The 27536-nt window shown below is 38.5% G+C and overlaps 2 protein-coding genes across 26 annotated transcripts in view; both read right to left on the reverse strand.

Annotated features, from left to right (window-relative positions):
- Positions 1-5627, reverse strand: part of dnah7 (dynein, axonemal, heavy chain 7) — an 81359-nt gene extending 75732 nt beyond the window's left edge. Inside the window, exons 1-4 of the mRNA XM_088930760.1 lie at positions 5529-5627; positions 4746-4811; positions 2558-2666; positions 467-647 (exon numbers count right to left, since the gene is read on the reverse strand). Of these exons, the coding sequence (XP_088786886.1) occupies positions 467-647; positions 2558-2666; positions 4746-4811; positions 5529-5540 (368 nt within the window). The 5' untranslated portion in view covers positions 5541-5627. The remainder of the gene's footprint in view (positions 1-466; positions 648-2557; positions 2667-4745; positions 4812-5528) is intronic.
- A 1087-nt stretch (positions 5628-6714) lies between these two features.
- Positions 6715-27536, reverse strand: part of lrrfip1a (leucine rich repeat (in FLII) interacting protein 1a) — a 70901-nt gene continuing 50079 nt past the window's right edge. For 18 of the 25 annotated variants that reach the window (XM_088931320.1, XM_088931319.1, XM_088931336.1 and 15 more), the window contains 9 exons: positions 25938-25973; positions 24761-24886; positions 24044-24115; positions 23108-23278; positions 22649-22741; positions 21996-22088; positions 21510-21602; positions 20951-21098; positions 12283-19980 (listed from right to left, as the gene is read on the reverse strand). In XM_088931320.1, coding sequence (XP_088787446.1) covers positions 15113-19980; positions 20951-21098; positions 21510-21602; positions 21996-22088; positions 22649-22741; positions 23108-23278; positions 24044-24115; positions 24761-24886; positions 25938-25973 — 5700 coding nt within the window. In that variant the 3' untranslated portion in view covers positions 12283-15112. Of the gene's footprint in view, positions 8360-8499; positions 8605-9076; positions 9157-9452; positions 9571-10202; positions 10253-12282; positions 19981-20950; positions 21099-21509; positions 21603-21995; positions 22089-22648; positions 22742-23107; positions 23279-24043; positions 24116-24760; positions 24887-25937; positions 25974-27536 lie in introns of those variants that run through there. The other 7 variants (XM_088931339.1, XM_088931340.1, XM_088931341.1 and 4 more) reach the window with 5 other exon arrangements.

A 27536-nucleotide genomic window follows, 5' to 3' on the forward strand; every position in this document is an offset into this window, starting at 1 on the left:
ACATTTGTTAACCAGAATGAATCTAAATAAAATCAAACCAGGTGCATTATCCATACAAGTCAGATTTAAATTCTGTTACATATCAATTCAACTGATATTCAATACCAGACTCAGGGCAGAGAGAATTCCCTGTGCCTTACCTTTGGGAGTCAGGGTAATGAGGTAGGGTCCTTAACACATGCAAATTCTGAACAGTAATGTACCCAAAGCCCAAATCAAACCCAGGAATCTGGAGCTATAAGGCAACAGTACTAGCCAACATGCCACTGTGCCATCCAATTAAAATAAACGTTTGTCTTATTTCAGCAGCATACCAGCGTACATGTAATTAGACCATTGGGAACATGTTTTCTAATAAAAAAGTAGGGTTTGCTCAAATGATAGAAGTACTCAGTTTTATTTAAAATCAGAAAACCTTGATGTATAGAGGGTAAAGTGAGTCCACCGCCTAATTTTAAGCCCTCACATGATTATGTTGACAAGTGCACTGCGGAACTGCTCACGGTCCTTCTTAGGGTGGGTGTGTGTGCTGCTGCGCAGTCTGGAAGATGATGGCTCGGCCACAGTTCCATATTCTGCAGTCCGACTGCTTCCTGGGCCTCCAGACCCCTCCCAGGCCCGGCTGCGCTTATGTCCAAGGACATTTCCTGCACAAAGCAAAAAACATAAGAAACATTGCAAATGAGAGAAGATCATGTGGCCCATTTATTTCCTTTGGCTGCTAGTAACTTAGTTATCCAAGGATCTCTTCCAGTTGCGTCATAGGAAAATATCAATATATTACATAAAATACTGTATATGTGGACTCCTCTGTTGAAGATAAAAAATATTCAATTATTTTAGCCTGTCAGTGTAGGATGTTCCTTTGAACCCAGATAATTATTTGGCTGTATTACTTAACTGTAGTGATTCCAAAGTAGCAATATATTTTTCTAATGTGGTTAATCAAATTAATCACAACATTCTAAATTACTTATTACTAATGCACTGTAAAATGTTCACAAAGCATCACATTTATATTTATACTACATTTTATATAGTGCATATTCAGATTATTTGCTTTATATTTTTACCAAATTTATATTTTTACTAAAATATAATATCTCTGGTGTTTACCCAGTCTCGAATTTTGTCTAAGTCTTTTTTAGTTTACAATAGTGCTTGCTAGTCCTTAAATTTTAATATCATCTGTGAGGTTGACTGTCTACTATAAATACATATTTGATATAAATTAGGAAAAGCATTGATTCTAAGATCACTGATTCTAAGAACCATCCCTGTGGTTCTCCTCTAATTACATCAACCCAATATGAGCATTCACCCCTTATCTGTACATTCTATTTTCTAACCAATAGAGATTTTCATTCAAAGTGCACATATTACCTTGAATACCCAGTACATGCATTTTTAACAAATATGTTTTATGAAAACCTTTATTAAAAGTTCTTCTAAAAATGTAAGCACACAATATATTCGCTCTTTTTGTATTCAATATTAATTATTTTTATAAAGCTTTCCACCCCAAAGGATCTTTACATATTGGAGAGGTTCACATCATCTACCTACTAAAGTGCAGTCACCACTCTGTGCCAGCAGCCCAACTACACAGCCGAAAGGTGAGAAACTCCTTAAACAACTGAATTAATGGGTAACTATAGGACAGCCAGAATCTCTAAGATCATGATGAATTTAACCAGCACACTAGGATTAATACCCCTATTCTTACAAAAACTGTCATGTAATATTTAGTGACTGAGTAGTCAAGACTGCAATTTGACATGTAATTTGAAACTTGGCTTTCCTACAGCACAGTGGTTAGCACACTTGTGTACTGGACTAGAAATTTTAGTCCAAAATATCAAAGAAAACATCCACCTACTTGTCCACCAACACCACTACTACTTGTGACTTAGTTTTCCTTCTCCCATCCCAGTATTGTCCTCACCCAGCATTGCTTACCTTATGAGATTTGATGAGATTAGGCTTAAAGTGGTTTTGCTGCTACCTTATATTAAAGTAATCCTCAATATAAGAATTACATTTGTTTAAAATGATTACCTTGCCAAGAGGTGTGACACATTGTTGCACAGAAGACGTGGCAGTGTTAACAAGTACAAGTACGGGACAGAAAAGATGTACTCATACAACAGAAAGTGTCTTCAAATACAAAGGTGGATAGTTTCATCCTTCATTCTAAATTGTTAATTTAAAACCAATTAAAAATCTTTAAATTATTTCAAACCAGTGAACTATCAAAGAATAAGGCTCACAACAATGTCTTTGGTTGGCTAATGTTCTTTGGGTCTAATGTATTATGTAAGTATTATTTTGCTTTTAACACTTTTTAAATCACTTCTCTAAAACAATAATTCAAGTTTCCACTTTCATGTAAAATCTGTCCCTTCTGTGTTCAGCTTGTCGTCAACTGCATGCTCATCTAATCCCATTAATATAATGTGTTATGATTTATGTGTTAAAAACAATAGTAAATGTATAATTATTAAAGTAAATTCACTGTTGCCAAATGTATTAGGCATACGTTCACCTTCTCACTTACTGATTGGAAGGCTAGCTTTGAGAGACAGCCCATCTTGTCCCTTGTCTTTGATCTGGGTTTGCAGAAGGAAACCTGGTGATGTGGCCTGCCACTGGGGCTTTGAGCGAATCTAAAAGGACAAAATACAGGAAACACTAAATCCTTAAGGAAGTGAAATGTTCCAACCAAACGTTGGAATGCTTAACTCAAAACATGATAGGAACATAAGAAAGATTCCAAAAAAGAGAAACCATTCAACCCATCAGATCCATTTGGTACTGTAGTTAGTAGTTGATTGATCCCATGGTCTCATGCAACCATTTCTTGGAGGAAGACAGGGTACTAGTTACAACCACATGGCTAAGTAGCTTGTTCCATACCCCCACACATTTGTACATAATTTTACCTTGTGTCCTCTGGTTCATGTTTCACTGTTCATTTTCCAAGACATCTCCTCCACTAATTAGGTGGCACTCCACTGATTACTGCATATCTCCTCAATTTGAACATTCACCGCTTATCTGTTTTCTATCTGTTAAACAATTCTTAATTGAAATACATATCCTTAGATGCTTGTTGCCGGTAATTTGAGAATTAGCCTTTTAAGAGGGATTTTATTAAGGCCTTTGAAAAACTAAATATACCATAACTGTATCCATGTCTGCTGTTACTTATTCAAAGAACTCTAGCATTAGCTAAGCTATACTTTTTTTTCTAAATCCGTGGTAACTTCCCCCTGGAATCCTATTGCCAAAAAATTAATTCCCTACATTAACTCTGGCTTCCATAACCTTAGATATAATAGAAGTTAGGTTTGCTGGTTTATAACTACTGCTGAACTACAGTGTTCAACCCACAGCCATTTCAATCCACTATATAGTGGGATTTTGCTATAGACAGTCCATTAATTATTTAATTGATAAATCATTAGATCAATATAGCAATTTTGGCACCAGTTGTATCAAGCTACTGCAACAGAGTAGACTGGCCACAGGTTGAGCAGACCCGTTCTGTTACATTTTCTTTTCCATCTCACTCTTGGCCTTTCTAATATATTCATTATATTTATTTTTACCGGATCCTGTTCTTTTTATTTATTTTATAAATTGATTTTGTGGTTAGAATTTTTTCTTTGTCTTTCTGAGTTATTGAACCATTTGAGTCACTCTTTTCCGGGCATTGATTACTCATGAGATTAATTTGTTCTGTGCTCTAAGCTGTATATAATAAAGTATTGCCTTCATTCTCTAATGATTCCACACTGGAATTGAATTTGTCAAACTGAACAAAGAAGCATTAGCTAAGTCTACCTTTTCAGTTTCAGCTACTGGCATCCCTAATGTTTTTTTTTCAATCTATGTGAAGAAACATTCAAATCTCTGAACACTTCGTTCTTTACACATATGTGATATATAGCTTATTGATTATATAGTATAATTAATATCTGAATGTTGTATGTATTGCATAAATTCAAATATCTGATTCACATAATTCTATCTAATCCTATGCCTTTTGAATGATTTTCATATGTCTGACCCATATAGTGTAGATTCCGAGATTCTTGATTGATCTAGATTACCTTCCTGTGTCGGAATGCTTCTTAATGTAGCACTACACCTTTACCTTTTCTCTCTTTCCTGTGTCAAAGGAATCTGCCTAATACTGTACAGTATTTTTTTTACAGTAATAGAATCCCCTAATACTGTACAGCATTTGTCACCATCACTCTCTGTTAGCCATGTTTCAGTGATCCCAGGACTTTTACTTCTTGTATCTTTTTCCTCCAATTACCTGGTGCTTTTCCATGAGTTCTCTTTTTGACTCTACTCCCTGTGTAATCTCCCTTGTAGATTCTGTTTGGATTCTTTCACCTTCCATTCTGGTTGTGTAAATGTCTGTAAATCCTTGCCCCAGGCTGACTGGTACACCTATGACATCGGGACACCCTTGAGTGGGGACCCTTGGTCAGCACTCTCTCTCCACTGCCCATTGTCTTTGAAAAAGTTTTTATTGGCACATGTATATACAGGTAGTATAGGAGAAAACAATGTTCTTCCAGGATACCAGAACATAAGATTTGTTATGTATTTTATTTGGGATCATCACACAGTAATATCTCTATTTGTAAAATATTTAAAACATAAGGAATGTAAATAAATCTTAATCTCTGCATCTGTTTTAGGATGTCTTGTGAATTGTATTTGCCCACCTGTGGCAGCTGAGGTAAAAGCTGAACAGGATTCCTGGATGCCTTTGTCTTGAGGTATGAAGAATTCTGCAAAGAAAATGCAGAAGAAATGAAACTGTGATCTGTTATGTGTATTATAAAGTGAAATTAAATACTGTATTTAACATTAAAATTTAATGAGAAATCAGAAACAGATGATTAAGAGCCTGTATGACCATTATTGAGTTATTGACATGGCTCCCTGGTATAAAACGACAATAACACTGAGCTCAACAAACAACTTAATTGAACATAAATATGTATTATAGGTAGTTAAAATAATATTTCAATTGAATATATATTGTATATGTATTTAATTATATATTAATTTCATTCTTAATTAAATAATGGTATAGTAGTCTAGTAGGAAATACAAAACTGCTCAAACGTACTCTATGTCGTCATTCTTTACACTTTAACAACTGATTCTGCATTCCTTTTGCGGTTATCTTTTGAATTTCAACGTATCAAGTAGAAAATGGAGAATAAATGCAATTTTCTAAAATCTAAACTGGAGCTGTCCAATTCTAGTATTAGATGGTGTCTACGTTTTTTTTTATTTGAACTTTTTTAAGAAAATAAATTAACTAATTACCGTCTTAAATTGGGCCAATGTATCCGCTTCCCCAAGTTCTGAAGTTCGGGTGCTGTTACTAGATCTACAGTACTGTAAAACAGTCCGCACACATCCCCGCTTAAGAATTCATTAACTAACCTACCTACAAGTAATCCAATGTTAACGTTTAAAAATTAAAGGTTACATACCTGAGTATCCATTGCTGTGTTTCGTGTGTACAGTCCAAATAAAGAATTTAAAGTTTATCTTTCATTGCGATGCTTTTACACGACTCGGGGACAGCAACTTTTTTTCTGATCAGGAACTCATCTGTTTACAGGCACAGTCGCCCGGCAACTCCGCCTCACCGAGTTTTGTAATCGAAATTGCAATTTAAAAACTAAAAATAAATATGTAAATAAGCAAAATACAGAGTGTTCCGCTTGTTAAGGTTTCACAAGCAGGATCAATGTTAATAAATTAGCTCAACCTGCTTACACCAATTGTGTATCTATAGTTTCACGTATTTGATTACAGTACCTCCTGCAAAGTGGCTACATGTTGCCAGGGTTGGTTGTCAAGGAAGCTCCTCGGGACAGAATACTCAACACAGCGGCCCGTTACTGTGCTGCTCCCTAAAGACCAATAACTGTACTGCAACTGGAGGTCCAACAGCGATCTCCATTTATTTTGAATCTTGATAAACGCAACGAATCCGCTATTCTTTCAAAACCATCGAAAAAGATAACAGACAACCATACGTATTTCTTACAATTAGAAAGTGAAATACTGGGCCACAAATATATAAGAAGAGTTTATCATAACAAAGAGCAATTTTGCATCATCAGAATAGCGAATCTCCTAAATTCCATAAAGTTTTATTTCTAAATATAATTTTTGGAAGCTACTTTTTTCTTTGGTCTTCTTCAGGTTTAACTTACCTTTTTGCAGTCACTGTGTACGGAGGAACAATATTGATAGACTAAAATATTCACTTTCAAACAATAGAGGTAGTTTCTCACTGTGAAATCTGTCATTGTCACTCATATTCAGAGATAACAAGTACTTCGTCCCATGCTCTTTCTGAAACAGTGGTGCATAAATGGATTATAATCTGGTGAGGGCAACAAGAAATAGTAAAAGTATTATTAACTTTATAAAAAAGGTTTACCTCTACATGAAAATTGCCCTTTTTGTATTCTGAAGGAAAATAAAACAGATTGTCCAGACTACAAGGTTGTTTAGTTTTTCTAAAAAAAAAAGGTAGGAATTCTTGTTTAAATGCCAAAAGTAATAAAAAAACCCTTTACCCTTGACACAAAGACATTTTCATTCACTTTCATTTCAAAAGTAGCATATGCCATGTATACAATACGGCAGATCTCCAGAACACACTCTTCCAGTTTAATTTCTATTTAACCTTTAATAGACATTTTAAATATTGCACAATGATTACACATTTCCAACATTTTTAAAGCTCTGTAAACACCATTTTTACATTTGTAGTCTCTCCAGAGCCAGACAATCATCAACAACACTGGAGTGGCAGACTTTCCCGAGCGCACACTTCTGATCACCCATATGTGAGTGATCTTACCATCAGATCTTCCTGGTTTCCTTGAGGCATTAAATGATTCATACTGTTTTATGGTGAGAGGTGGGATGCTGTTCTATGCTTCTGTTTTATATTTTATTTTGATTGAGTCAGGCTGCTGAATTGAGTAGTAATCCAACAACCAATACATTCAGCTCTGAGTCAATATTATTGCAATTTACATTATTTTTGATTGTTTTTTTTACAAAATAGCAGGACAAACGTAATTTTCAAAGACTTTCTGAGACATTGAAAGCTGGTGAAATAAGTGCTGATATATGTTCTGTAGTGATGGCTATGATGCGTTTTCTTTTGTGAAAAAAATAAAAGGGTATATAGCTCATGGTCAGAGGAAGGCCCAGGGCAAATGCCATTGTTTGTCTAGTTTTATTGCCCTGTTGACTACATAAGCTATAACCACTTTAACATACGAATGTAACAAAATAACTTCACAACACAACACAAAAAAAAAATCACACAGTTTGGCTTACATGGACTGCAGAGAGAGGTACAAAGTTTCATCATTGCTCTTACAACAAACATTGAAAACAAGAACAAAAATTTAATGCCATCCTTAAAAACAAAAAAATCCTCATTCTAATCAGTAGCGATTGACCTACAGAGACCCTTCATCGCTCTCCTGTATTGACAACAGGTGTCTGTATGGTACAAAGCAACAGCATCATAATGTGTGACTAGAAAAGGGGCAACCTGCATCTACAGCACCAGATGTTGCAAAAAGGATGAGCAGGTGGTAAGGGGCAGTGTGCAGTTTAAGGAAGGGGGATGACATCTGACACAGGAAGACACTCCACTGCAGATACCTGAACTGGTTCTGAAGGTACAGTAAAGAGGAAAACAATGATATGTAGGCATGTTCTTTTCATGTTAACCCTCCACAAGCCGTCTGGCTAGTAAACCCTCTTGCTGACTGGAGTACTGAACTGACACTCCAGTTCAGCGAATTCCCTGTTCCCAAACCCAGAGCACTTGAGTGGTTCCAGACTTGCACCTCCCTGCACTAGTGACATCGGTCAAGATCCTCCCACTATGACCTGCATGTGATTTCAAGAAGCGAGGCACAAAGTTTACCTGCCACCCAGAACACCATGAGGATATTGCTGGGGGTGCTGCTTGGTAAGTGGTTTATTTATTTTAAATAAAATACTGTGATGAAAAGTGGCACAAAGCGCGTGTGTGCAATTACATTATTAATCTTTTTCGCTTTTTTCTAGGTTTTTAAATAGTGCCTGATATGATGAAATGCACTGAGTTACAAACGCATCATTTCAGATGTTCCATCGGTTGTTGGTCTGCAGTGCTCAGAAGCTGTCGTTACTGCTGGGACAATAGTGCACTCCTGTTGGCTTTCATCTTCTCCAGACGCTTTACAAGGTGGCTGTTGCTCACTTCGAGCTCGTCAATCTTGTCCAGCGCTGAACGGAGCTAGAAAGCACAAAGGAAACAGGAAAGAAACAACAAATGTAAAGAAATAAATTGCAAATGACAATTGGAACCCTGTGCCCTAGTCTCTCGGTCACTGGCTGCTATTAGAAAAGCACAGGGACAGAGACAGCCTATATTACCTCTCTCTGTAGTTTGCGCTTCTCAGCTTTAAGGTCATCTTCTACTTTTTCAGCATTCTCAGCAGCAGATTTGTACCGGGACACCTGGCCTTCCAATCGTGCTACCTACAATTACAGGACAAAACAATTCATGTTAAATGTGATTATTTGAACAAAATACAACTGCGATATAGAGTAATTACAAAAAATATAACAGTTTACAAATCTAGTCAGTTTTAAATCATTGTGTATATTGTTTCATGTGCAATAACTACATAAAGGAATTTTAAATGCCCTTAATTCATCATGGGCTTTAGAAACAGGTATCCTTAACTATGGATACAGCTGTTAACATGACAATCTGGTGAATGAGGAAACCTACTTAAGTGACCTACTAAGAAAACTCAGTTTAGTAAAATAAAAGTCATTAAGGAGACTTCAGAAGTAAAAGGTCTAAGCAAAAGTCAGAATAGTCTCTACAAGAGACATAGAATCGTCTTACTTTTTCAACAAATGAACCAAAAAGCCTGTACAACTCTTATGAATTATTACATTCTAATTCATTCAAAGTATTTTACTGAATTGCTCAAGTACTTACATTTTGCTCCAAAGCCGTTACTTCCTGTTCAGATTTTACTAGCTTGAATTTCAGGTCACTAATTTGCCTGTTAGCATCTCCTAAGAAAGACCAAACACAAAAATCACATAAAATTCAATTAGAAAGCTTCAGGTTTAACAGGTTTTAGTGAACTGGAGAAAAATCAATATTTAGAAAACAGATCTCAGATTAATCCCACATTAGATCTCCAATGTTTAAAATGCGGTAACTGCACATCAACCACATTTGACCTTTAAACTGGGTGGGTTTTACCATGCAAAGTTTATTAATCAACCCAATCAAATAGTAAACAAGGCATTTCACTCCAGAGAAAGAATGACTGATTTTTGTCAGTCATATTCTGAGCAAATCTTACTCTGTAAATCTAGGACGTGCACATCTGTGCCATTTTCCAGAATGGTGTTCTCAGTTCCTGCACTTTCCCCTGTCCCATTCTTCTGCTTGTCCTCAATCTGCGCCTTAAGCTTCCTCACCTGCAACACACGGGACAGATGAGATTGTACTTAGTGGACAAAAACCGCCAACTGAAGGCACTACAAGGTTGGAGATGGTTTAAAAACTGTCCCCTACCATCTATCTCTCTAGGTATTCAATACAGACTGTACCAAACACCACTGCAAATTGGTCTTAATTTTATAATACAGAATCTAATAATGTTAAATTAATAACAGCATAATTACTCATGCTATATGTTGGACATATTTTCACAAAACCAGTAGAGTACATATTAGTGCATACTCATCAATATTAAAAACAACTCTAAACTGCAGTATTACTTTCAAATGTAGCTGTGCTTGTGTCTTAGACATGAATGACCGGAAGCAATTAAAAGGTTGACCATGAGAACAGTCACTATGTTACACATAATAAGTGATGTAAGTAATGCTAACATCACATAACTTTATTGTACATATTTCTTTTGCTGATATTCAGTAGTCTGTATACAAGTAATTTATCAGTTAAATGAATAAACCATCTTGCCCAATACTGCACACACCACTTTGCATGACCGATTCCCTCACTCATCCACGTTTTCATGCCAACCCATGTCTCACCTTCTCTGTTGAGAAGAAAAACAGCTGATGAGGGAGCACATTAGACTCACCTGCTCTACTAAACTCTCCCGTTCGTCAACCAGCTTTCTCAGTCGAATCTCTGAAAGAGTAAAAAACAACAAACGGAAGTGGAAAAGATGTTTAGTACCAAAAACTTCCATTTTAAACTTCCACTGTGCCTCTACCCATCTTATACTGTAATTGCAGTAAATTCTGTATATAACTACAGGAAGAAAACACTTCTCCAACCACCATTTTCAGAGCTGAAATGACTAATCTTACCTGGAAAAACCTACATTAATCATCAGGTCCTTAATTTATAAGAAACCACTTCCAGTTGACTATAATATACATTTTATGTATTATCGTAGGTTTAGTATTTCCTTTCTAAATTGCTCCACATGAACAATCAACAGTATTTAAAAGTACAATTAACAAACATTTTCACCTGAAATAAAAAACAGTAGTCAAATCAAGACTTCTAGGTTTATTGATTATGAACTTTATTATCCTCTGTGCTGAGGATGAACCTGCTTGCTGAACATCCAGCTGAACACACACAAGACACTGTTCACATACCAGGGAAAGGTGGCGATGTCAAAGGTATGGAAGGGGAGGAGTTCAGTCAGGGTAGGTGCATAGTTCACAAGTCGCATGCAAATGTAGTCTTATCTTCTACAGGGTTAGCATGCAATAACTGCAGGGTGTAGACACAGCTGGAACACAAAACCTCATGCCGTTTTGCAATTAAAAGCTTCTAGCTCACCAAATTTAAGAATAAAATAAACATCTTCTGCCCTTTATCTACATTTATATAATAAATTCATGCATCATAAATGCGGCCATGTATGCACGACATTATGAATAAAAATGCTTTAACTGCTCAGGAAATGTTTTTTTTTTTAAAAAGAGGTGTCTATGTATTTAAGTGAGACAGAAACTCTCATCTACAGAATCAGGGTGGAAAGATGAGATGTGCAGAGGACTAAAGTTAGGAAAAGAGTCACTAAGAAGGAAGATGTGGTACAAACATCTACAGATGTTAACATGTAATGCACAGTGGGTATTTGACATAAGACATTACTTTTTTAACATGGCAAACATCACAATCTAGACACATTAAATGGAGCATTACTAAAATCAGTAAAGCAATATCAACACCGTAACATCTGGTAGGACAACATTCATTTATAACACTATTTATTAAATAACAATGTATTTCATAACACTTTCCTCAAGTGTTGTGAAATTAAGCCATGCAGGCAGCATCTGAAGTTCTTATTTTTAATAGACAGCCATAATAGAACATCACCTGTTATAAACTGAGTGTCCAGATGATGGTGTGCAAGTTACAACCTTGAGTAAAAATGAGATTTCTGACTGGAAAGAAGCAATATCAGCACCTACCTGGCTGACATGCACATGCACACAGTACAAATCAATACTCTTTTCTGTCATGTGTTGTTTTTCAGAGTTCAGTGTTCTTAATGGGTTGAAATACTGCATCGTTTGGTAACCTGATCAAGAATCTTCCACAATACGCACACATGAACTAGTTTGAATGAATAGCAATTCTATTACTTCTGAGAAGTACGATAAAATAAAAATAAAATAAATAAATAAAGGATGCACATATACCACAGACAACCGTATTAGCAGTAGTCACGCTACAGAGTACAGTAGCAATAAAGGTACAAGTCAAAAGCTTTATGAGATACAATACATAAAAGCAGCTTTTTCATGAAGAAAAAACAGTGGCCAAAGAGGTGAAATAAACTTGGGTTGCTAACAGCCTTGTTGCCAACAGCAGTATTTGCAAAGGTTAGTACAATTGATAACAGCATTTCTAGACAACAGGTTTAATTTATATGAAAGTAGGAGAAGCTGCTCTGGTGAAACTGCTCTTAAATTCTGTCTGTTCCTGGGCTCTATACTGTGTATGCCACTGGCTCAACATGATACAGCCAGGAATATGACGGTGGTTTGTGAATAGAAACTACTGTAAATTGTTTAGCCTGCAGAACCTTAAGGTCACTTTGATAAAAATCCCAAAGGACATAAATAACAGTCCACTGTATACACACACATCAACCGTCTGACACCTTTTTGACATCGGCAAGTCAGGCATGGTCACAGAAAATAATAAAATTGATTTTATTCATTAATTTAATTGCATACAAAATACATAGTAAACATCTCAGAATTTATCTTTGGTTCATAAAGATGATGCCATTTTACCATACAATTCACTGCACTTACAGTATATCCATAATGTCAAACTACTTTTCTAGAACAGCTTTTCATTAAACCACGTTGAAAGACTTTACTTTCCATTTATCAGGTTTCAAAATAATTTAAAGTTTTACAGCATCTGCTGTCTAAATACCACAAAAGATGCTAAAGGGGAAGAACTGTCATGTGATATGTTTTAGAAATGGCCTAAATAGCTTTGTTTTTATGATATTACATCATTTCATGGCATTTAGACAGTGTGTTTATTATACATTTACTGTATTTGCATTACATTTAAACTGAAAACTAAAATGGCATGCTACTAGCAATACAGTATTTTAACCTATTTATTGGGTCTGCTTCATATATTTGTTGGTACATACAAATTTACAATAGTACTACTGTACTGTACTAAGGGTAGACAAGTCTAACTGAAAACACTGTGAAAAAGATTGATTTACCCCCAAGATCAACATTTCTTAAACATTTGTCAAAATAATTTCCATGACTCTTGAACAAGGAAAGTCAATTGGAAATAAAAGAAGTAGGAAATAAAATCAGAATCTTAGCAATATTTTAACACAAATTGATAGAAGAGTATAGACTTTATGTAAGACATCATTATAAATTAGGCCGATTTATCATCTAAACACTTTCAAAAACTAATACAATGCTATACCAAAGGCTATTACAAAAATAATCTTCTGCAATTTGAATATTGGAAACGTAACGAAATTATTGGAAGCAAAGAAATTTAATTTTCTTTTTTATCTCAAATTCGTCAAATCAATTATAAACACTTAGGCACAGCAAAAAATACCAAAGTAACATTCAAGACCATTCAGTACTTCAAAATGTGATAAACACGAAGTGATTTTCAATGAATGCAAAATAATGTCTTTTCAGAAATACATATCTGCTTTGCTTTTTAAAGTGCTATTAAAATGCATTAGGGCATAATGTTTTGTTTAAAGAAAATGTACACCTCCTTATGTATTAATACGCTACTTTGATTTTCAGTACATATGCACACAGAATTATTTTTTTAATACAGTATAAATCATGTTTATATGTATCTCATATATTATTCTCTGATTCACAAACTACAGTATTTCACATCCTTGTCTTTGGAAAGACTCACAACAAGACTTATTTTAAGCTATATATTTAGCATACACTTCTGTTTGCATCTTTGCATCCACTGAATGACCTGCTTAAAGGATAAAGTTTTCGTAGTCTTTTGAGCTTTTTAAATATTTACAAAGCAGTATTTGACAAATGCAAGAATTTAAAAACAAAAAACATTATAAATCCATTCTATTTAAACCATATTTTATACGGGGCTTCTAAAGATTTCACTCCTTAGCAGATTCTTTTTCTTTTTAAGCTTTCATACATTTGCATCTTTTTGTGATAAACTACAGCATATATGCGACATTGAAAAGGCTAACATAATAATCTGTAACATATGCTGATTGGTTCAGAAACATAATGAATGCTCAGATGTTCCAAGAATGGAAATAAAACTATCATAGCAGTTTTGAAACCTTTCCAGATTGTAGAACATGTACTGTACCAATGAAGCAAAAAAGCCCTGCATCTGATATTTGTCCATCATTTTGAATTACTTTTAATTAAGAATATTTTATATTATAAAGTCTATATCTGTCTTTTAAAATATTGTCAAATTTAATGGGTATGGTGGCTGCAAAATGGCTTCACCAGTATAAGTCTTCATTTGGAGCTCCAGGTGAACCCAGTTAGAACAGACTTGAACTGGTGATGTCTGGACTATGTCATCAGGCAGCCAAAACAAGGATTCCTAAATTGGCAGCATGCAACCAGAACAGGTGGATGGATGGGCTTCAGTCAGTCCGGGGCATGTTTGGCTTATGGTAATGACATTGAGCTTTGTGACAAATGCCAGTGAACTTGCAGTGCTGCCAGTGCCTGCAGTCACTGCTTACTCTGCTACTGTATATGCATGGTGGTGTGACAGTGGATGCACACCTTGTAGGACAGTGAGTACTTTTCATCCCATCCTCCCATACACCTATGAGGGGTACAGTATAAGTCTTGGTGATTACAAAATCTAAATATAATAATTAATGTAACATTCAGTACCTGGTACGAAATAATGCGCGAGAGCATGCAGCATATAAACATTAAAGAGGCTGGCACCTCTGTTTTTTAATTACTGAATTATTTATTGTGCTCGATATTAATCTATAGAAAATGATAACATTTTTTGTAAATGAATATTACACTGAAAAAGGTTGGTTATGTTTGAGGGCGGGCGAAAAATCAAGATTCCGCCCTCAATATCATCTATATTTAAGAAAGCTGGACATATGCAGACCCTGTTTTAGTTTCAAAGCATACTCCAACACTTTTGTGATTTAAGTCTTGCTAAAATTCAGGTATATGTATACATTATATTCTGACAGACTCCAAACTGAAACGTGTGAACACGTGCAAAGATGTGCTATGCATTTCTCAAAATAATATTGCATCTTTGACCCTAATTATATCAACACACCAACTCGACTGCCATTACAAACTAGAAAAGCAGGGCAAAGGGGCAGTGTTGTTTTTCTTTTTACCATTGGGAATCCAATTTGTAGTACAGGGTGTGTGGTTTACAATTGGTGGTTATATCAATTTGTTGGTCATTTGTTTCTGATTTTGATGGATTAAAAATAATATTCCTGACTTTGAGAAAGGATCCTTATGACATCCTACAATCATCCTTACCTTTCCCCTTTCCCTTCTTACTCCCTTTGGCTGAATCTGCCTTGCCAAGATCTTCACCCTCTGTCTCTTCTTGATTTCTTGCACCCCCACTCTTTTGAGCCTGACTTTCTGTTTGCCCCTTATCTTTGACTACCCCCTGTCCCTCCATCGTATTGCCCTCCTGTTGTGATCCATTCTGGTCCTGTTCATCTTCTGCTGATTCTCTCACCCTGTCTGCAGATTTCACAGCAGAACTCTCCTCATGTGCCCCTGGTTTTGACTCAGATTCCTGCTGCGGAGCCTCTGTCTCACCAGCTTCAGATTGCTTGGACTGTTCAAGGTCTTCTACTTTATCTGAGCTGACACTCTTGACATCTTGATTGCCATCTTTCTTCTCTGTACTCGGCTCTAGTGCCCCCGATGCTGCCTCTGTTTCTTCTTCCCGAGGTTGCTCCTCTGCAAGTGCAGAGTCTTCAAACTCAAATGAATCTCCTTTCTCATCCTCTTCCTCTTCTTCTTCCTCACTGGTCTGTTCTTGCTGTTTTTCAGATACACAGAGGACCGTACTGAGCTCAGCCTGCCCCACATTCTCAGTTTCAGACTGTTCCTTCACTGGACTTGTGGCACATTTATCCTGGACCTCTGTCTGCTTTTGGTGTTCTTTGTTCCCATTACTTCTTTCTGGATGCGATGCACCAGCTTCACTAACAGAAACACAAGAATCCATCGTCCTCCCAGAAGAGTCAGCATTTACTGTATCCTGAACACTACCATCATTTTTATCCTGTAACTCAATATTTTCTCTTTTACCAATTTCCTGTGCCTCGTTTGTTTCAAGGATATCTTTGTTTTTTTTTAGATCATTTTCTAACATCACTGGCAACTCCTCCTTGACCTGACTCTTAGTTTCTTCCTTAGGGTCTGTTTCTTGTACTTCTGTTCTCTCAGCTGACTCCCCTTCTCCTTTGAGATTCAAGGAATCTACTGGATCATCTTTGACTTGTGACTTTACTTGAATTTCATTTTCTTCCACCTCTGTTCTTTCAACTTGTGCAATTACTTTTTCCACACATTCTGCTAATGCTCCTACTGAAGAAACGCCCTGAGCAGTCAAACACTCCTGGCTTTCTTCCTTAGCTGCATCCATCTTTGCATCAAAGCTATTGTCTGTAACATGGGTGTCGATGTCCACCTTTTCTGGGGTTTCACTGACATCACTTACCTCTTCAGAAGTCAACTTTGAAGTGTCAGCAAGCATATTTGTGTCTGAATTACCTTGCATCCGGAGTTCAGATTTATCTTTCAACTCACAATTTTCAGGAAATAGAGCAGTGCTTTCACCTGTTGGTTCTTCCAAATCTTTAGTTATTGGGGATCCTACCAGTGGGTTGCAGCTTGACACAGTGCTTTTCCCTTCTTCACTTAAATCCACAGTATTGACATTATCTCCAAATTCAACACCAACATCTAAGATTTCTGCTATATCTTTTTCATTTTCTTTTTCCTCATCATTGTTTTTTCTCTCATTTCCTCCAGTAAGCTCCATTTTCTTCTCTTCATTATCTACTGATTTTTTTTCCTTTTCGAGTTCAGGTGCAGTGGGCTGGACACCTCCATCTTCCTTGAGTTCAGGTTCAGCGGGCTGGGGACAGCCATCATCCTCGACTTCAGATCCAGCTGGCTGGGGACGGCCATCTTCCTCAAGTCCAAGTGCAGTGGGCTGGGGACCTTCATCTTCCTCAAGTTCCAGTGCAGTGGGCTGGGGACCTTCATCTTCCTCAAGTTTAAGCGCAGTGGGTTGGGGATCTCCATCATCCTCGAGTTCAGGTCCAGCGGGCTGGGGACGGCCATCATCCTTGAGTTCAGGTCCAGCGGGCTGGGGACGGCCATCATCCTCGACTTCAAGTCCAGCGGCCTGGGGATGGCCATCTTTCTCAAGTTCAGTTCCAGGGGAATGGGGACCTCTGTCTTCCTTGATTTCAGGTCCAGTCTGCTGGGGAGATCCATCCTCCTGAAGCTCAGGTCCAGTAAGCTGGGGACACCTGTTTTCCGCGAGTTCAGGTCCAGTAGGCTGGGGACGTCCGTCTTCCTCAAGTTCAGGTCCAGCTGATTGGGGACGTTCATCTTCCTTGAGTTCAGGTCGAGTCACCTGGGGACATTCATCCTCCTCAAGTTCAGGTTCAGTGGGCTGGGGATGCCCATCGTCCTCGATTTCAGGTCCAGTGGGCTGGGGACCTCCAACTTCCTCGCGTTCAGGTCCAGTGGGCTGGGGACCTCCAACTTCCTCGCGTTCAGGTCCAGTGGGCTGGGGACGTCCATCTTCCTGGAGTTCAGGTCCAGTGGGCTGGGGACGTCCATCTTCCTGGAGTTCAGGTTCAGTCAGCTGTGGACGTTCATCTTCCTCAAGTTGAGGTTCAATGGGCTGGGGATGCCCATCATCCTCGATTTCAGGTCCGGTGGGCTGGGGACCTCCAAGTTCCTCGCGTTCAGGTCCAGTGGGCTGTGGACGTTTATCTTCCTCGAGTTCAGGTTCAGTCAGCTGTGGACGTTCATCTTCCTCAAGTTGAGGTTCAATGGGCTGGGGATGCCCATCATCCTCGATTTCAGGTCCGGTGGGCTGGGGACCTCCAAGTTCCTCGAGTTCAGGTTCAGTCAGCTGTGGACGTTCATCTTCCTCGAGTTCAGGTACAGTTGGTTGGGGACGTTCATCTTCCTTGAGTTCAGGTACAGTCGGCTGGGGACCTCCAACTTCCTCGCGTTCAGGTCCAGTGGGCTGGGGACCTCCAACTTCCTGGAGTTCAGGTCCAGTGGGCTGGGGACGTTTATCTTTGTCGAGTTCAGGTTCAGTCAGCTGTGGACGTTCATCTTCCTCGAGTTCAGGTACAGTTGGTTGGGGACGTTCATCTTCCTTGAGTTCAGGTCCAGTCAGCTGGGGACCTCCAACTTCCTCGCGTTCAGGTCCAGTGGGCTGGGGACCTCCAACTTCCTGGAGTTCAGGTCCAGTGGGCTGTGGACATTTATCTTCCTGGAGTTCAGGTTCAGTCAGCTGTGGACGTTCATCTTCCTCGAGTTCAGGTCCAGTTGGTTGGGGAGGTTCATCTTCCTTGAGTTCAGGTCCAGTCAGCTGGGGACATTCATCCTTCTCGAATTCAGGTCCAGTCGGCTGGGGATGTTCATTTTCCTCCAGATCTCGGCACCCTGAGTCTTGTGATTCTGTTAGAGATTGACTTTCAGTTTCCTTGTCACTTTCTCCTGTTTCCGGCTTCTCTCTTACATCTTCTGTCCCTATCCCAGAATCCTCAGTCTTCAAGTCATGTTCTTTGACTCCTTCTGCACCTTCCTCCTGGATTCTGTCGTCCAAATCATTCTCATCTGGTTTTGAATCAATTTCAGGCTCTGCTCCTTGAGCTACTTCATTTTTTTTTCCTTCACTCTCAATGGCTGATTCGTCTGTGGCGTCCCTTCCTGGATCATCAGTACATTCCAATATTTGTGGTTCAGTAAGTCCATCCAATGAAGCTTCTTCTCTTGTCCCTTTGCTTTCAGGATCAGACTGAGCATTTGGCAGGACTGGGGTCACAGTGTCTCCTGAAACAACCCTCTCTTCTCTCTCTGACTCTGTTTCCCTTAAAACTATCTCAGAATATTGTTCCCTATGTAACTGTTCACTTAAAGTTATAGCTACATCATGTTCTTTGTCACTCAGTGTGTTGTCACAACTTCCACCCTCTGGTAACCCAGCTACCAGACTTTCAGATAATTCTTCATTAATTTCACCTTTTACAGAGTTTACCTCACCCTCTAAAGAAAGCAAAGTACTAACCCTAGCAGACTCTGTATTTCCAGCTTCTGATTTCGGAAAATGTGCTTCTTGACTTTGAATTTCTTCTTGGCACTTTGATATGCTCCAATTTATTTTTTCTGATACAGCCCCAGTACTTTCTGGGGTTGCACATTCATCCATGACTTTCTCGATTTGACCTGAACCATCCATTACATCTTTATCTGTTGTTCCTTCTATTCCACTATCCAAAATAGTATCTATTTTACTATCCATGCATTTGCTCTCTGTGTGCTTTTCTACAAAATCTACCTCTGCACTTTCCACACTTATCTCACTAGCAGCTTTGAGCTCTGTTTCCCTTTCTACAAAAGTTTTGTTTTCAACCCTTCCTTCGATTGGGTTTGTGTCTTGAATTTCCACATCTGATGATGCTGAATCAATAGCTTCACTACCTGTGTCTGAACTCTGAGATTTATTTTCATCAACAGTTACACCAAAACCACCTGAAGTTTGCTCATGTTTTTTACTGTTATTCCCACCATTTTCAGGACCTTCATCTCCCTCTCTAACCATTTCTTCTTCAGGACCTGTTATAACCACTTGTATTCCTGCTTCCTCTGTTTCAACAACAATTTCTCTCTTTTGTTCTCCTTCATCTACTTTACTTGTGTCCTCTGTACTGCCACAGACTACATCACCCCCAAGCTCGGACTCTTGAATGGGCTTCTGAATGCCATCTTGATGTGTGTCACCCTTGTCTGTATCAGTGCCCTGTGTGACACTATCAGAGGCCATAGACGAGTTGGACCATGCCTTTTCTGGGTTCTCTTGAGAGGGTATGCTGGCCGAAAGCCTCTGTTCTTCTATGTTATTTAGTGAGTCCTCACAGGGTGCTGGTGAAGACAGTTCACTTCCACCCTGGATTTCTTGCGTCTTTTCTCCACCAAGCCCTTCCTGTGATTCTGCCCCCTCCTGTTGCCTGTGCTGTCCCACAGTATTGTTCTCATCCTTCTCCAAGATCTGCTTATTCCCAACATCCTTCACATGTTTACTTTCCATCTGCACCTCCTTGGCTTTGCCTAGAAGACCATTGGAAGAGAAATGTAGGGCCCAAAACAGGAGGCGGCAACCAAATACAGTTTCTTTTTCATGTTTAATTTGATTATTTTTTAGGTGTGTCAATTAGCGCAGAAAGCGAAATTGGAAATCACATAAGCAAGACCAGCAAGGAGGAGGAAGTAGGCAGCACTAAACAGTTTTTTTCTAGTTGAATCAACAGGTGGAGGACAGCAAAAACCAAGCAGTTTCTTAGCTGAAGGGAAGGAGCACGCTAGAGAAAAGACATCACCCTTACGAAGGTTTACGGTGGTTAATAGTCAGTTCTTCATATTTTATATTAATTTCATCACGATTATTTCCCTTCATTTAATTATATATTAGTAACAATGTAGTTACACAGTAAATATTTAGAATGGTAAGGCTGGGAAAGAGTGATTTGAAAACTACTGGAATACTACTGTATAGATTATTTTATATAGGTAATCTGTATTTGGATTTCAATTATTATTATCCTTCCACTGAAAATAGGACACTCTGAAGAGAGTCAACTGTACTGCTATCAAGATACACAAATAACTTAAATAGTACCATTATCAACTGCACAGAAGTATAATCAGTGAAGAGCATTCTTTAGCCCCAGAAAAATTGCCCTATGAGGTCCACGATAAAACAAATGACTATTGTAAAAACTTTATAGACAAAATATAGAATGAATTGCCTACAGAGTGACATAAAATGGACTGATAATTCACATTATTTCATTAGGTAGGCCAAGGAAGATAGAAATATTCTTAATATTTCTCTGTGAAGCTGTGATTACAGAAAAGTAATAAAAAAATAAGCCAAAAGGAACCCAGAAAATAATGGGAGCCCGACAGAAAATGAAGCATGCAAGCCTGGAGATTAGTAAGGGTTGGTTTAGCAGCATACCCGTGGCTGAGAAAACAGCGGGCACCAATGTGGAATGATTTGTTACGAGTGCTCTCCTACCTAGCAGTCCATCCCCACTAGAGTGCAGAGTCTGAGAGGGGTCCTGAGCTGACAGTGGGGAGGAGTCCACATTGGCCGGTCTGTCAGGACCACCCTCGCCGGCCTCCCCATTAGTGGCTACACTCTGGCCCAGAACAATCCCGTGTCTCTAAACATGATAAAGTGGAGAGAAGATAAACTCCAATGGCTCATATATATATATTTGAAACATTATCTTTAATATATCTCATAACTACAAAAAAATACATGCATTTTACAAAACCCATTCAAGCTTGAAAACCTGTGACGGGGTTCTCATAAGTTTTTCAAATTTGATATATACTAAATACTATAAATAGACTAAACAATCTGAAATGTAACAGCATTTGGCTTCATAAATGCCACATTCTTCAGCATGGAGGCACAAATCCTAACGTAAGGAGACTAGAATCATTTAGCCTGCCACACTGAGGTGAGAGAAAAGGCACTGATGTATTCTACAGTACAAGCAGGTGATATCCCATCAGGCACATGGGGGAATGTCCATGCTGCAACCAGGAGTGCTCCAATACTTTAGTACCTTCAGAACGTCCTTCAGTAGGACCACTTCATCCCTGAGCTCATCCCGCTCATTCCGGATGGCGTCAGAATATTCCTTCTGCCTCTCTAAGGCCTAAGGTAATGAGCCCAGGAGGAGAGGTGGAGAAACAGGGTGTGAAGAGACCAGGTAAAGGACAGAACATAGCCCAGACCAGAAAGGAAAACAGAGCAAATGCAGTGCTAACAAGCTTATCATCACAGTTTTATACTGCATGTAAAAAACACTAGGTGGAAGACCCACTTGTATGTTAGTACAACTACACTTACACTCTTGTAATAGGAAAATAAAAATAAACTTTTATTGGACAGACTTAAAAAAATTCAATTCCCATTAAAAGTAGCATATAATAATAACAGATCTACTGTCTAGTGACTACACAATAGAAGGAATTCCTGTTTTGCTATTGACATGAATAACAAAGATCTCTTAGACAGGACTGTGTGCACAGGGCCCTGCACACCATACCCCAATCTTTTTATCCTTCCACTCCAGGGTTTCCTGCAGGTCAGAAACCTCCCTAACATAGCCATCCTGCTTCAGTCGCAGCTGGCGGACCTCCTGGCCACCGAGAAGCAGAGGGAGAAGAGAGGCAAGAAGGAAGAGCAAGAAGAGAATGAGGCATAGGTACAAGAAGCCAGGAAAATGTAGAGCTTTTTCCACCCCGACCTCCCTGAGGAACCTTTCTTTCTAAAGGGTCATTTAGTGGATTAGAACTAATGGGATTAATGCCCTTGTACTGTTCCCCACTGGCAAAGACAGTGCTTTCATTAAATCATTTGATCAGTGCTTGTAGCAAAACCTTGCTTTTGCTACAAGATCATCCCAATGGTCTCAATGGCTCAATCCAAACGGTACTCTGTGACTAGCAGTTCCCAAATCTCTGAATTGCAAATGAAAGTGCTATACCAAAGGTTCTCCAGTTTTTGGTGAACAGTGTATGAAATGTAAAAGATTTAGTTCTAAAGAAATTCACATATTTTCATAAGAAGAAACTGCAGGATCCCATAAATCCTGAAGCCCGTAAAACTCGACCCCATTCAAAAATCTTTTTAATTATTACACATATATAACTACTGGCCTGTTGACAACATGTCACCGATTTGTATCTTTGTACTCACAGTTAATAATTCTTCACTTTGTCGGAGAGTCTCTTTCATCTCGTTAAACTGGAACTGTAACACGCTGTGGGCATGCCTCTCTCTTTCATATTCCTGTCAGGAAAAAAAGACATTGAAATCTGTCCTACGACCAATTCCCCCTACTGCACATCACCCACAATCCCTCCAATCCCTTGCTCACACTGGTGTCCTGGGCTTTCCAGAGAATATCTTTCTATCCTTAAAACACCTATCCACTTTTGCTATGCATCCCCTTGTATTCCAGGAACCTCTGAATCTAAAACTGCCTAGATTATCAGAAGCTTCAACATCACCTCTTATATTACTTTCTTAATGTCACCCTGTCCTATTTCCTATTCTGTTCACTCCTCTGCTCTCTTAATTCATTTGCACCAATTACTGACATCCATTCTGTAGCCACACTTTTACAGCCCACTGGCTCTTGGCCTTTTCACTCACTTTAGTTTTTTCTTCATATGCTCTCCTGGTCTCTGAGAGCTGCTCCTCCAGCTCCATCAGGGAGTCCTTCAGCGTGTCCACCTGGTACATCAGATTAGACTTCTCATTGTCCATCTGGGCATTGGATACCATGGCTTTCCTATACTTCTCCTCCACTTCAGCTAGAGAGTCCTGTAGGGAACAGAACCCCAGATTTAAAGTCTGCAATAATGAAAGAAGCAGGTTAAATAAAATCCTGTCTTTTGAAATATATTCTTATAATTAAAGGTTAAAAATGAAACTTTTTTTTTTTTAATTTTCTACCCGTCACAAAAAAATGAAAATGTATACATATATATGATTTTGTATCCTTCTGGATGGAAACTATGCAGTTTCAGCAATGTACAGTATACCTGTACAAACATTTATTTTGAAGCAAAATGCTTGGAAAATAAAAAAAGACAATAAAAAAATGAATTCAGAAACGATCATGGCTTTTTAATCAATAAGCCAGATGGAACAAGCCGTATATGTTCAAGGCATAGCCAGACACAATTTTCTGCTTATCTTAGTTACACCATAGTTTGAATATGCAGTTATCCAGCTTTAAATGTAGTTAATAGGAATTTTAAAAATTATGGGTCCGTAGTTCTCTCAGGGCAATGAGAACGTGTTATCATTCGGAACTGAATGCATCGACAGATAAATGTGCTGATATAACGTCAGTGTTTGCAACCAGTCTTCAGTTCACTGCAAACAATCTTCTCAATCTGTTTCCCGAATTTACAGTGAGGACAAAAATATGTGATTTTAATAAAGGGTTTTCCATTCTCCATTCAGTACTGCATGCACTGTTACCTAAACCACTTGTTAGGAAAATACTTTTGCATCTGCATGCAAGTGTTTTTTTTTTCGAGGGTTAATTTGTTAGGCTTCCACTCTTCATTCACAAAATACCTTGACTTCTTTGAGCCCCTGTATATATCTGAGTTCCACATCCTGAACCTGATCCTTCAGCTCATGAATATCCTGAGACGGAAAGCACATTGGAAATGGAAAGTTGAGGGTGGCCACTAGGGGGAACCCTGGCGCAGTGTGAACTGCCTGAAGCTAGACTAGACTGTATTTGAGCATGACTATGTCAGAGCTCACAAGCCTGGCATGATATAGGATGCGACACAAAGTACATGAGAAACTAAGCACACACTGAAGCACACATTTATTTTTGCCTTAGAAGTGCCCATCTAGAAAATTAAAAAACTTATCTGCAAAGCCACTAAAATTTTAATTCTTTACACACAGCCCATTCAAAAGTAAAAGTTGCATACTAATTACATAAATGTCCCCATTATCACATAACACTAGCAAATGTGGAAAGATTATATACTGCATCACCACAGGTTCTTGGGGGCTCCAAAGCATCCTGCACCCATTTCATACTGGTTTGAGAATAATGAAACCACGAGAAATGCTCCCATCAGGATTTATTGGTAAAGACGACTGAAACTCAGCTGCAAAGTCTTTTTAGCCTCTAACTAAAGCCATTGATCCTGTAAAAAAAATATCACTACCGGGGCAGACAAATGCTAAGAAAGTGGGTGCTGAGAAACTTGAAGGGTTTGTTATGTTGGCAGAAGAACATCTGGTGGGGGCATTCTATCCAGATGGCTTTACCTTAATCTCTCGAATAGAGGCTTCTGTGTCAGCAGAGATGGAGGTATCCCCGCTCCCTCTCCGAGAGGATGTCCCTCCCAGGGAGGCAAGGGTAGCAGCTGACAACGTGGAAGCCGTCCGAGATCCCTGTCAAACCAAAGAGATCCGTCACGGAACTGCACATCCATCATCTTCTCTAAAACTTTCCCAGAAGGATGGTTAAAACTATTGCCCTTTGAGAGCATCAATGAGTTACTGATTGATTAACTGGTATGGACTGGCAATAAAACAGAATTTGATATGAAAGGCAGGTGACTATTCCAAAGACTATCAAATATACAAAAATACATTAACTTGTAAAATGAAATGATAAGGTATTTTGAAAATCAACTCTAAAAAATATATCCCTAAACGTAAGCAATATGATGTCCTGAAAAACATTTGCACACACCTACCCATTAATACATAGTATAGACACAATCTTGGACAGCACAATGTGCTGGACCCTGAGTTCAATTCCTGGGGAGCTACCTGCATGCAGTTTGTATGTTCTTCCTGCGTTTGTGTGGGTTTCCTCTGGACGCTCCAGTATACTCCCACAGTTCAAAAGACTTACTGGTAGGTTAATTGGCTTCTATAAATTGTCCCTAGTGTGAGTGTGTGTGTTCGCATCTGTGTGTGTCCTGTGATGGACTGTTTTTTCCTGGCTTGTGTCCGTTTCTTGCCAGATTAGGCTCAGGCATTCCCTGTGACCCTGTATTGGATAAAATGGTTAAGAAAATGGATGGGCATATAATCTTACTGCATCTGTGTGGTGCAGTCCTTTTTGTTTGGTCATTTTCTCTTTCCTCTCTTAGTTGTTGTTTTGGTAGTAAAATATGCAAATTGTTTTCAGAACAGAGGGATTCATTCTTAGCTCTCCGAGATGTCTGTACTGTGAACAGCATAAAGTTCTTAAAGGAGGGGGGATTACAAAGAATAATTTGAGAGCTGGAGGGTCTTGTGACTCATAAGCAGGTCAGCCAGCAGGTCTATTAACTGGCACCTCCAAGTGAATGCCAGAGTGCAGCTCACAGTTTCAAGGAAGAAGATCTCTATCACAGGCTTTCAACTCCAAACGTGCACCAAATGTTTTTGTAATGCATGTTCCCTTACCATTTGAAAAGAGCAAAGCAGATCATAAAACAAGGACACCAACCTTTTCCAGGAAATCCCTGTCCGACCTCTCTTCCACCTACAAAGGGGAACTTTGTTAAAACGATGAGCACACTTCAAGATAGAAGACAATCACACGGAGCAGCTCTGCTGTTTTGCATTTCCTATCACCTCATTTTCATGTTTGCACTCAACACTTTGCCATCTAGATATCTGAACAAAAGGTCAGAAAAAATGCAACCTTTCACTTCAGTTAAATAGGTCCATCTGTGTACCAGCACAGACAAAATCAACAGACATTTTTCTGAAGTTGTGAGTCCCTGATATTCAAAAGGGTTTAAAATTATTATATATGAATGGCTGGTAAAATGATATACCCAAAGATAATAGGAATATAAAATCATACATAATACAGGAACATCTGTTATAATGACCGTCACAAGACAATTTCAAAACATTTTCAAATAAATGTGTTAGTTTGTGTAAAAGTGTGTATTATCCCATTTCCACAAAAATGTGGAGAAGTGATGAAAAATCATACTTACTGTTAATATGACAAATATTACCATTCAGCAGAGGAATATAAAACTCAACTACAACAACAGTTGTACAGTAAATAGAAATGACCAAGTGAGGAAAATGAAGAATAAAGATGCAAAGTTTGTCAGGATAACCAGTCTCACACTGATGAAAATATAAGATAAATACATTGATTTCTATTGTAATTGCTACTGTAGTGCCTTTCAAAAATATTAGAACATTAAAACATACTTTTGTTCAGCCCAGTGATTTCAAATGACCATGAGAACGTGGACACAAGCAGCTGACGTAGATTTCAGAGTGTAAAAATCAGTATTTGGCTACAATCTCTTAGAGGCAAAATCTGCATGAATTCCCCAACCCACTGAGCACACCAAACTCTTCATTTGAGATGCATTTCTAAGCCTTGCAGCAGCCACTTTGAGTTCTTGCTTATTGAGGTGTTCTCACTTCTGTTTCCTTTGTTTCTGTAAGTAAAATGAATATTCGACTGGATGTAACTAAAGGCAGTCTATGATTTTCCAAATGAATTTGTTTACCTTTGTTGCATTAGCTACAGTATATTGTATGTTCTGAATCACTGTCATGCTGTATGATAAACTGCAGGCCACCCAAACCATATGAAAGTATTTTTTCCACATAAGCTGACAAAATGTTTCTATAAAGAATTGTTTCTGTAACCTCATAATTCATTCTGCTATTCACTATCTTCACAATGTTTCAGCATTTGGTCTTTGGAAAGTACAAAGCTTTATTAGTTTTATGGACAGATGAGACCAAAACAAACCAAAGTCAGAGAAAGATTAAAGTGTTAAGAAAGAAAGGTACTGCAGATGCTCCAAAGATAACCACTTCAAATGTGAAGCATGGCAAAGTTAGTCATGACCACCTGACCAATTAAGACAGTTGGGTGATGATTTATTGACCAAAGAAGTGAAGACTGCATCTGTCATCTGGAGAAAGGGGGAAGACACAATGCAATGTGTGGCTCCAGTGGGAGAAGTAACTGAGAATATAACTGAAAGACCTACAGTATGGATAAAAGTTTTGTCATTTTTGGAAAAGTCTGAGTTTTAAGAAGAATCTTGGGGAGAGAGTCTGG

Source organism: Atractosteus spatula, chromosome 13, assembly GCF_055471065.1.
Source record: "Atractosteus spatula isolate fAtrSpa1 chromosome 13, fAtrSpa1.hap1, whole genome shotgun sequence".
NCBI lineage: Eukaryota > Metazoa > Chordata > Actinopteri > Semionotiformes > Lepisosteidae > Atractosteus > Atractosteus spatula.